The sequence below is a fragment of the Poecilia formosa genome, unplaced genomic scaffold (genome assembly GCF_000485575.1).
Source record: "Poecilia formosa unplaced genomic scaffold, Poecilia_formosa-5.1.2 Scaffold637, whole genome shotgun sequence".
Classification (NCBI taxonomy): domain Eukaryota; kingdom Metazoa; phylum Chordata; class Actinopteri; order Cyprinodontiformes; family Poeciliidae; genus Poecilia; species Poecilia formosa.
The window spans coordinates 1-11,727 of record NW_006800576.1 but is presented as its reverse complement, the minus strand read 5'-3'; the positions used below and the strand labels follow the sequence as shown (position 1 = coordinate 11,727).

Below are 11,727 nucleotides of genomic sequence, written 5' to 3'. Positions count from 1 at the left end.
TTTTTTTTTAATACCATTGTTTATCATTATTAAATTTTTCTCCTCAACAAGCCAGTAGTTTTTGGAAGCACCAGCAGGATAAATATGCAAACTCACATCCTGTTTGGAGATGGCAGCTTTGTAGAGGGCCATCCTGTCACGGAGAGGAGTGGATTCAGCAAGACTTCCATCTGGGGAAGCACAGGAATAAAACATTAAAGTCCAACACATTAAGACCACTTGGACATGTCCAGTTTTATCCACATTCCAGCTTCTCCCTTTCAGGCATGGAAAACATCACATATTCAGCTCTACATTATCTGCTCTCCCCCCCCGGTTCAGATCCTGTCAGGAATGTTGCTCAAGATAAAAACAAGGTTATGATATTGTTTTTCCTCCCAGTTCAGACCGAGTGCAGCACCAACAGGAACACAAGGTCAGCAGTTGTAGAGGAAAGCAGGATTTTGGGCCGTTTCCTGTCCACTTTTAAGCAATCTGCTGATAACAGAGCACCATTTGTCACCTCTGACCCCCCTTCTGAATTTAGGGAAGGATGTAATCCATCCGAAGGAAGTGAGGAGAGCACAGGTTTCCCAAAAAGTTCTACAGCGTTCAGAACTTCAAGAGAAGATTTCACTGGACCACTGCAGGCACATAAAAATGTCCTGGAAAGAGTTCAACAGAAACTAGGTCTGGAGCGATTAATCGTGTTAGCCGTGATTAATCGATCATCAAAATAGTTAGCCAATTTTAAATTAGTTGTTCATTTCAATAACAGATTCATCACGGCCAGTAGAGCTGAAAATGTTCTGAAAAGTTGTTTTTTCAGCAAATGGCCTCATTTTAGATCTGCGTACTCCAGTTCACGATTAATCGATTAGCTGGATTAATCGTCGACTGGAATAAACAGAACTAAAGACAGGCTATTTGCTGAAAAAAAAAACAAGATATTCAGAGCCGTTTCAGCCCTGCTGGTCGTGATTAATCCGTTATTGAAAATCTTCAACTAATTCCGTAATCGATTAATCATTAAATGGAGTATACAGACCCAAAAGATTAATGTCATTTGCTGAAAAAACACAAAGATATTTAGTTTCAGCTCATTTAGTTTTCAGTTTCAGCTCCACAGGTGAGTGCAGCAAAGTGAAAAGAGTAATGGAGGTGCAAAGATTCATTTTACAGGAGCATAAATAAAAAAAAAGCTCTGCTCCAGTTCTCCAGCTTTTACTTTTAGGTGCTCTGGGATTTTCTTAAAGAAATGCAGGTAAACGTAATTCTTAAGTTAAATTTCCAGCTATAATGATGATTAAAAATAATTATTCATGTACCTCCTAGCAGCTGGTCCATGTTGGAGGCGCCGGCGTTTCCTCGACTCGTCTGCTCTTTGGATCCCTGAAACAACAAAACAGGATTGTGTTAGACGTTAGACGGCGAGTGGAGCGGTGACGGCAGCCGTTTGGCGCTCACATGTTTCAGTCAGTTGAGCAAAGAGACGGGAAGTGGCTCCGTCTGCCCTTCCAGGCGGATTGATTCAGAATTAGACGAGGAAAAAAAAAAGCAAAAGATGAGCCGAGAACAACAAAGGTGAGGTCAAGTGTTTGCCGGCCCAGTTCAAACCAAGCCGCTTTAATCCCCTTAAGAGCTCAGAGACACAGACGCCCCATCTGTCCAGAGATGGACCCAAATAACCCAAATTAAACTATTTTTTATTTTAGTTCAACCCCAAAGTTCACTGCAAATCAGTTGCAGTGAGACCGACGTGAGCGCACACATACATTTCAGCAAACAATAATTTGTGGTGTGTTTAAGTCTCAAACATTCACTGCAGAAGGGAAAACTTTTTGGTCTGTTGAGGGCAAATATTAAGTTTGGCCAAAACTTAAAAGTAACTTTTCACCAAGAAATAAAAGCTAGTTTTGAGTCTAGAACATTTTCATCAATATTGAAGAATCAGTTAAGTGGGGAAAATATCGTTGATTAACAATCTAGCAGATTATTTCATTTATAGCTAGTACTTTTCATCAATATTAAGCAATTATCGATTTAAAACAAACTCCTATTTATTGCAGAAAAGTTGCCTGTAAGTTACTTTTGTCTTTTTTCAAGTGTATTAAGATATTTGCACCTGGAACTAGACCAAAAATACTTGGTAAGATTTTGTTTTTGCAGCAAATTTGTGTGGTCAGACTTAAACACAAATGCATATATGCACTCACAGTTTCACAGCACATTCTCTTTATTTCCCAGCGCTCCGACTTCGATTTGCATGAATTAAAACGCTTTTATTGTGCAACTTAATGGAAAAACCGGCACGTCTCTGAGGCGTGCACCCAACAAGCAGAGCTGAGCATGCAGCGGTCTGCTAATAAAAAGGAAATGGTTAATGTGGTGAGACTAAGCGCTCCGAGGTGCTCAAGCTGGCCTCCCTCCAACGCTGCTGCTCAGATTACACAACAGAGCAAACCGGCGTCTCATCCTCCGTCTACAAGCATCACATGTCCGACACTCGCTCAGGAGGATTGACCCCTGACCTCTGAAGCCAACGTTGTGCGTCTGATCTCCATTCCGGCCTCTGGTTTGCACACCTGAGCTGCTCGCTGCGGGCGTCTGCAGGCCGCGGCGTGTCGGGCTGGAAGGAATGGATGAGCTGGAGGTGAAAGTACGTCTTGCATAATCAAAGTCAGATGAGCGTCAACTTGTCTGGAGCAGAGCAGCATGTTGCTTGTCTTCAACTCTGCTGTTGGCAGTAAAACTTTGACAGTGAAAAGAGTACAAATGGTTTCGGTTTCAGGACGTCGTCGGTCTGATTGATGGTCAGGTTGACGAGGTCGGGTCAAAAGGTCAGCAGGGAAGAATCAGTCGGGTTTCGAATGATGACCAACAACGTGAAGAGCTTCAGAGTCGCATCTTCACTTCAGTAAATGGTTTGATTTTAAAATACATTTATAAACATTATGTCTTTATAAAACCTTCAGCAGGAAGGGAAGAAGGTTATTGATGAGTTCATCTAAAGTGGATTGATCTTATTGGTTGATTAACGATTATTTGATTAGCGGCCATTTTGAAAATGTGTTTTCTCGTCTCAAAAGGACCGACTGTTTTTCCCCAATACAACAAGGAGAAAAATAAAAAGTATTCCAACAAAAAATATTTAAATTTAACATTTTGTGTCGGCGGCATCAAATACTACGACATAAGAGATAGAAAAAAAAGTTTAATATTTTGATTCTCAGAAATTTTCCATAAAAGAAAAGACTTTAGCTTGAAACAGAAATTTGCCAGAAAGAATCTCAAATTTTGAGATTCATTTTAGAAATCAAAGAGAAAAAAAACAAGGAAAAGTAAATATTTGATTTTCAAACTCAAATTCTGAAAAAAAAAAGAAAATTTCATTTTTTTATAGCAAATTATCAATTTTGAGCTCAGATATTTTTTTTTACACATTGCTGAGATTAATCTCAATATTTCCGTTTCAAAAGTCAATTTTCAAAGATTTCGACTTTTGAAAATTTTCAAGTTTTTCTAGAAAATGTTTTAGATTAATCTGATTTTTTCTGGGCAATTATTGACTTTTGGAGGTCAAATTTCCATCCTTTCTAGAAAGTTTCAGAGATTATTGTAAAAATTTCTGTTTCAAGAGTCAGCAATTTACAAAGCTCTGACTTTTCAAAACTCTGAAATTTCCAAGTTTTTTTCCCCATAAAATTTCTGAAATTAATCTTAACATTTTGGAGTTAAAAAATAAGATTTGAAATGCATACGTGTTTTTCCCCAAAAAGTATTTTAATCCGTTTTTTTTTTTTTCTAGAACATTGTCGTCTTTTGGAGGTCAGATTTCCTCGTTTTCTTTGTAGAAAATTTTTTTGTTTTTTGGTGGAAATTGACTCTTTTTCAACCTACAATGGTCCAGTAAGTCGTTGTTTTCTTTGGCTTTGCATTTAAAATTACTTAACAACAACAGATCTAAAGCAGGTATTAAACTGAAGACAGCACCAGAACAATGGACCAACTCCAGAGGCCCAGGTGGAGCTCTGCTGGGCCGACAGCGGGGGTCTGATGATGGTTTGCATGCATAAACACACGGGGGGTGTCAGTGTAAACAAGCAGCACCGGCCAGACAAAGGATCCGATGCTAATCCGAACCCCATTAAAGCTCTGCTACAGACAGACGGACGGACGGACGGACAGACCGCTCCCCGCCTCCCATAAACACACAGTTTACTCCGAGCCGAACCACAACAAAGAGGACAGTTCAGTCTGCAGACGCAGCAATGCTCCCAGATAAAAAAACCCAATCGATAAAGTCCAACAGAGGAACTTTACAGAAAGGAAATCATGAACCTGAGACAAACAGTAGCTACCTTTGGCGCAGACAAAGCAGGAGGTAAAGCGGCGAGGAGGAAGCGGGTCGCTGAGGCTCTGATGGAGATGTGGGTTAGGGTCTGCGTCGGACCAGGAGGAAGAGGCGACGGGGGGAGCAGGTGTTCAAAAGGAGGGAGTGGCTGAGGTGGCGCTATTAAAATGAAACCGGCTTTAGAGAGAATCAGACTGCGGGGAGTGATGTGGGACAGGAGGAGCAGCTGGTACGGGGTGCGACTCGGAATAATGGAGGGGAGGAGACGGGGTCTGTGAGGGAGGGAGGAGGGTCAATTAATTTCAGAGCGTCTGCCGACTCCATGTGGAGAGAGAGAGGGGCGAGTGAGGGATGTTTACATAAGAGGAGGAAGATGAAGAGTCTGGATCCAAACAAGCCAAATGCTCCAAAAATGATTACAAGATCTTCGCTGCAAAATCCAGGATCAAATGAGTTGATTTAACCAAACTGCAAAAACAAAACCTCAATGTAGCTTCTAGTGCAAAATATCTGAGCACTTTAAAGGTGACAAAAACTTAACTTTTCAGCAAGAAATAGGAGCTTATTTAAGTCGACAAGTGTTGGATATTGATGAAAAAGTTCTAGTTTCACATGCTGCGAAAACAAAATCTTACCAAAATTTATTTTATTTAAAAATATTGGGATGTTCTGTCATTCATGCCAAAAATGTCAAATTGAGAGCACATTTAAGACTTTTGCTTTTATCTCTTCAGTAATGTACAAATTAGACAATATTTTAATGAAGTTGTCACATTTTGGTAAAAGATGAATCTGACAATCCAAAATATAAAAAGGATTTGGTGCTTTAAAAAACAAACGGGTAAATAGTTTTTAAAATGTTTCCTCTCACTTTAAAAAAAAAAGTACAAAAGTTTGTACTTTTTGGATTTTATATTATAAATCAAAACAAAATGACAACTTAGAAGGAAAAATGATAGTTTTCAGTTTTTAAGAATAAACTCAAACGGCGCTTGATGCGTTTTTATTCGTCCTCCTCCGTTCTGATTCCTTCAGAAGTCTAATTAGTCTGCAGTTTATGTCCTGGTTAATCCCAGCTGTTTTTCTGAGGTTTGTTGGCGAACAAAGAGCATCATGAAAACAAAACAAAGCAGACAGGTCAGGAGAAAACGCAGAGATGCTTAAAGCAGAGTTATAAAACAAAAAAACACTGTTACATCAATCTTCTGGACATAAAATGGTACAACTCAGAAGTTACAACTATGACAACTGAACAAATTCCTGAATGGATTTTGCAGAACAATCCTCTCAAAGCTGTGGTTATCTTTCCCTACCACACTTTTTCCTTCCACTCAACTTTTTTTTTTATATTCTTAGACATCAACAAGCTTCTTCAGCGAAGCCTTTTTTGTGGCTTTCCCTCCTTGTAGAGGTCGACTCAAAATCCAGAAAAATGTTTAATCTTCGCTGGTTTCTGATTTTGCAGAGAAGTTGCGCTTCTCAACGTCGAGCTTCATTGTTCCGGCGTGTTCAGTTTGTTTGAAGCCAAGTTGCACAATTTCCACTGGGAGGATTAAAACTGCTGGGAAACTCAAACTAAATCAGAGGAACTGGAATTAAACTGGAACACGGTGAAGACGACTTCACTGATTTAATGCAGAACTGGAAATATTAAAATAACCAAACAAACTTATTCTGCAGCCTGGTTTGACGGGAGCCAGATTAAGATGTTTGTTTTAAATTATGAGAATAAAGTTGTTTTATTAGCAGAATAAACAATGTGACCAGAAGAAAGTTGTAAAATATTTTATTGATCCCAAAGAGAAATTTAATTATTGTCTTGTAATACAACTATTTTCATATCCAGTTTCTCGTATTATCGTACCATTTCAGTAAAATTACGACTTTTCGTGTCGAGTTTCTCACAGTATTACGACTACTCTTGCAATATAACTATTTTTGTAGCATTACGACATAACATGACTACATTAGTAATGTGACTATTTTTAATATTACAACTCTCATCACATCTGTATTATTTTTACTTTTTATATGATTTTACTCCAATAATATGACTGTTCTGGTAATACAACTTAATTTGCCATCATTTTCTTGCAATATTTGACTTTCCACATAATATTGCATCTTTATTCTTGTAATTTAAGTATTCCTTCCTAGCCCCAATATGCTCTCATAGCCATCCGATGGGTTGATTCAACAAGACCAGATGGAAAAGAAAAGTTTCCGGTGCTACCAAAAGCAGCACCAGAAGGGAGGGACGGCCAGAGAAAAAACAGGGTTTAGATTGACGAGGAGGGAGAGAAGCTCAGGGGTGATTGATGATGAGGAAGAGGAGGAGGAGGGGCTTTTCTGGCCTTTGGAGGGGGAGGAAGATGGTCTGAAGAGGCAACAGATCAGCTGTCTGCAGTCATGAGCCTGCAGCATTACATCATCCACCCTCTGAAGCTCAACAAAGCGGCAGAGGGGTTCGGTCATACAGTGGAGGCCATTGTGTCGATCGCACACGCCGATCTGGATCATGGAGTCCAAAAGAGACATTTCGCAAAAAGCCCCCCAGACCCCGCAGCGTGTTCCCAGCTAATGTTTCAGAAGCCTTCGTGGGAGTTTGGTGGGATGTGGAGAGTAAAAACAGGAGTCAGGAGACAGAAGAGAAAATTATGACCAAACTAAAGTATCATCTGCATATACTCTAATCCATTAGGGCCAAAATTGTTGACAAAATGTGTAAAGTTTTTTTTAATTAAAACTGAAAAGTTTTATTTGTTGCTCTAATTCTAAAGTGACTATTTACCTGGCTGCCTTTAACTCAATAAAAGGTTTTTGTCATTGACTTAAGAATTATTCAAGAGGTTTAGAGTCATGCTTTTATTTTTGAAGAAGGTGAAGACTGTTCCATTTCCAGATTAAAATCTACTATTGTGCTGCATGCAAAATTGACAGTTGGCAATACACACTATAAAACCGAAATCTGTTCCAAAGAATCACTTCCTGAAACGCACATAGTAGTAAGTTTGACCCGTTTGAGGACGAAACACGAGTTATCAATACATGGTGGGTGCTAACGCTTTAGCTAAGTACAATGTTTCTAACGTATAGCGCTTTACGTTTAGTTCTTTAGTGTTAGCTCAACCAACAGGTCCTACCACTGATTTGGAGTGACTCTACCTAAGATAGTAAAGACTAATCACTGTGTTAGAGTCGAGGGTTAAAGTCATTTCTGTAGCCATAGCTTTTTATTTTCTAACAAAAAACACTGAAAATTATTTAGAAAACATTCCAGTTTCACGTTTCTACAGTTTGGAGGGACAGTACTTTCTTTTTAAACCATAACTGCTATAAAACAACTAGACATTAAGGCTAACCTGGCTTAATTCCCTGTAAGGCTAACCTGGCTTAATTCCCTGTATTTGAGTCACATTCTGCTGATGCCTGTAAGGAAAAATCTGTTTCCAAACCTTCTGCCATCTACTGAATCAGCCTGGCTTTGGACCCTGCAGTGGAAACGCTCACAACTGACAGGTGACATAAAAGGTTTCAACAAGTTAAGCTTTAGAGGGGAAAAAAAACACAAATATCTCAAACCAAGTTGGGTTAGCTATAAATTGCACCATTAACTAAAACTTTGCAGACTCTCCAGTTCAGAAAACCATGTAACCTGCAGCTATAATACACCTAAAAAGACAATTTAGCTAAAGGAAAACGTCCAGAAAAGACTTGGCATATAAATTAAAGATCATGCATAATTTATCTGATTAGTTAAGACTTTATTTGAGCGACCACCGACCGGCTGCAGAAGTTAGACAAACCACCAGCGTTGCACCACGTTTTCACATCTAATGCAATAACATTTTGCAATGCCTTAAAGAAAACACATGATCGGATGGTAAATTCCTCCTTTTTATGCTCAACAAACAACAATTAGCGGCCTGAGGGAGTATGAAGCAGGAGTCGGCCTGAGATGCTGGCTGTCAGCTGAGTCAGGGTGTGTGTGTTCAAGCAGAGGGGCATGCAGCGAGGCTGCACCATGTGACCGAAAGTATGAACACACCGGAAAGACTAGACCTCTGACAAAAAAAAAAAGTGATTCTTCAATAAGTTAAAATGTATTTTTAGCTTCAGGAAAACGTGAAGCGTTTGCTTCTCGACTCACTTTTTAGATCGCTTCCTGTCAACTCTTGTACATCCGGTTTGAAAGCCGGATGAAGCATTACATCATCTGTAAGATGTTGCTCTGACTAAAAGAAAGTTTTGATCCGTTTTGGGTTGAATCAGTGGTGCAGCATTTGTTTTTAAAGCGTGTGGGACCTGAACTGTTTTAACTGGGTCTCTTAAATTCAAACATAAAACTAAAATATTTTATACGTTACATAGTTGCTCAAGAAAAGTTGAAATACTACCTGAAATTCAAAAAGTAAACATTTGTATACTTAACCACATTTCTTGAGCTTCTATTTTGGTCTCCACTGCTTCTAAAACCAGCCCAAATACTTAAATAAAAAACACTGAAGTTTTTGGCAAGAAGTTAATGTTTTTTATGTTGGGGAAAGAGAGCCATTTCAAAAACCTTCTGAATATAACGTCACAAATCAGAAGGCACTGTGCCATTACCTAGCAACCAAAGCTGAGCTCCAGCACATTTGGTCAGCTGGTTTTCCTGCCATCTGTTCTGTACAATGGCTGCTGGAAAAGACTAGCGTGTTTTTGACTTACTATCCAGAAACCACTTGCTGCATCTTGTTGGTTGTGCAGCAGGCTCTACTTTTGCTTTTCAAACGCATACTGTTGTATAGTTGCACGCCACTATACAAGTGCAAGTGTAAACTGACCAGATTAAAATCTGATTATCTGAGAATAATTTTGTCCAAAAAATTACTAAAATGTTTTGACCACAATAGGTCACCTTTTGGTTATGCGCGCTCACGTCAGCCTCACTGCGCACTCAGATTCACTTTTGAGGGAAAGTGACTCGCCTCGTCAGGGGCGTCTCCTCTCTCAAACATCATCTTCAGGCTGTTGATGGGAACGCTGGGCTTCTCGATGTCGGACGTCTCAGCTGCTGCGGCCTCCTCCTCCACCTCCAGGTCTCTGCCGGGCTTCGCCTCCATCTCCATCAGGTCTTCGGCTTCCTCCGTCAACGGGTCGGTTCTGTTCTCGGGGTGAACCTCCAGAGAGGATCCTGCAGATCTCAGGACCTTCTTTTGGGTCTGGAAACGGGACGCGGGTTTGGTGAGCAGCAATGAGCTGCTGGGGCTCTGGGACGTGGACGGCTGCTGCTGCTGCTCCCAACGTTTCTTTAAAACACTCAGATTTCCACCAGACACAGAGGATGGAAGAGGCTCCACAACCTGCAGAGAGCAACAAAACATCCACTTCAATCAAATCACTTTGTTTTGCATCATCTGATTTAAGTATTTAACTCAAAGACTGCAAAAACACAAAATATTACCAAGTTATTTTGTCTAGTTTCTGATGCAAATATCTTAGTAGATATTTGCATCAGATATCTACTGATATCTGATGCAAAACCAACTTACAAGTAACTTTTCAGCAAAGATATAGCAGCTCGATTCAAGTAAATAATTTGTTAATGTTGATGAAAAAGTTCTAGTTTTATGGCAGATTATTTCACTTGGAAGACAGGAAAATCTCTCCGTATAAATGAAATAATCTGCCGGCAGAAATGGCACATTTTCATCAAGATTAAGGAATTATTGACTCAAATCGAGTCGCTGCATCTTTGCTGAAAAGTTGGTTGTGAGTTAGTACACTTGAAATAAAACAAAGCTAAGATATTTGCACCGAAAAGTAGACAAAAATAATTAGTAAGATTTTGTGTTTTTGGAGTGAAAGTACACCAAATCATTTCTGAAACAAAAACTTAATCCTAATTTCTGCTAACAAACTTTCAGGTTGTAGAAACAAGAGATTAACATGATTTTTTTGTTTGTTTTGTTTTTGAAGAAGGGTCAAGCTAAGATTTTTATTTTTTACAAGAATAAAGTTGTAATATTCAGAGAATAAAGTAATTTCATGAGAACTCCAAACAGCTAAAAATTGGGATTGTTGAGTATTTTGTGCAGTTATGAGTTTTACAAACAATGATTATTAATAGAAACACTGTTTTTTAACACAACATCAAAGTATCAGGATTTTGAAACAATTGTGCAAAGAATTGTTTTAGAAGAAAAATGGTTACACAAGATCTTGAATACTTATTAAAATAACTTTTTGATATTTTGTTCTAGTAAAATGCAACTTTGTTATATTCTTGCAGTATCCTGGTCTTATTAACAGAAGGGATGATTGAAATAAAAAACACTTTTGGTAAAGTGTCATTTGTAATCTTTTTGGAAAGAAATAAAACCTGCAAAACAATTGAAATCTGATGTAATATGGATTTAAAAAAAAAAAAGATTTTTAAGTCATATCATCCAACTCTGAAGTGAATCAGCAGAAAAATGTGAAATAGGTCAAACTTTTGGAGAATCAAACCTAATCCAACTAGAGGGTCATTTTTTAAAACCGGATCAATGTTAGTTTAATGGTGAAGTGCAAAAGAACAACTTTCCATCAAAGTTTCCCATCAACTCAACGCAGAAAAATCAGGAACAAAATGCCTGAGACCAGCTGCAACTCGCCCTCAAACTCCATCATTCAAGAATGTTTCACCAGAATCTGCATCTCTGTACGATCTCCACCGTGTCGACACACGTTTTACTAGAACCCGGCGAGATCGTCACAGCAAAGAGGCTGAAAGTTCATTTATAAACCTGATAAACCTAAACTAAGGCTACCATAGTAGCTCTAGATCTCAGGCTGTCGTCCTGCTGGAAGGAGTCAATGTTTAGCTCCATCCATGTTTCCAATCAGCTCACCTGCTGAAGAGAAACATCCAAACTAGAGCTGCAGCTAAAGATTACCTTAGTAATCAATTATTCTAATTGGAAAAATGGCACATTTAACCACTTGGGCTTATTTTAGACAATTCGAAATGCATTTAGATGCAGCTCCCAAGAGCATTTCAAGATTTTAGAAAAATAAATTTAAAAGAATTAAAAGTAAACTTGTTGAATTTATCATGCTTTAGAAACAAAATTCAGCTATTTAAATAAGAAAAAATGCCTAAATCGAAACATACCATTGTTTGGTGCATTTGCAACTAAAAAAGTAAAAAAAAAAAAATACTTTTACATGAAAATTTCATCCCTTTGTTCTGCTCAGCTCATCAATACAGTGTATTTATGATCTGTTGATCGGTTTTTGGATTAAATAATCAGACAGCAAAAGGTGCTTAATAGGGGATTTAACAGATTTTGAACAAAGTGAAGCTAAAATGCTACTTGAGTTTTAAGAAGAACATTTACAAAGATTTTTTTATTTCTTAAATGCAAAAT

General features: G+C 38.5%; 1 protein-coding gene across 2 annotated transcripts in view; it reads right to left on the bottom strand.

The window, feature by feature from the left end:
- The window catches only part of lima1a (LIM domain and actin binding 1a), a 20,903-nt gene extending 11,162 nt beyond the window's left edge, over positions 1–9,741 (bottom strand). The window contains exons 1-3 of one of the 2 annotated variants that reach the window (XM_016665933.1): positions 9,304–9,741; positions 1,308–1,371; positions 97–170 (exon numbers count right to left, since the gene is read on the bottom strand). In XM_016665933.1, the coding sequence (XP_016521419.1) occupies positions 97–170; positions 1,308–1,371; positions 9,304–9,699 (534 nt within the window). In that variant the 5' untranslated portion in view covers positions 9,700–9,741. The remainder of the gene's footprint in view (positions 1–96; positions 171–1,307; positions 1,372–9,303) is intronic. The other variant, XM_007541842.2, reaches the window with a different exon arrangement.
- Positions 9,742–11,727: the final 1,986 nt, after the last annotated feature.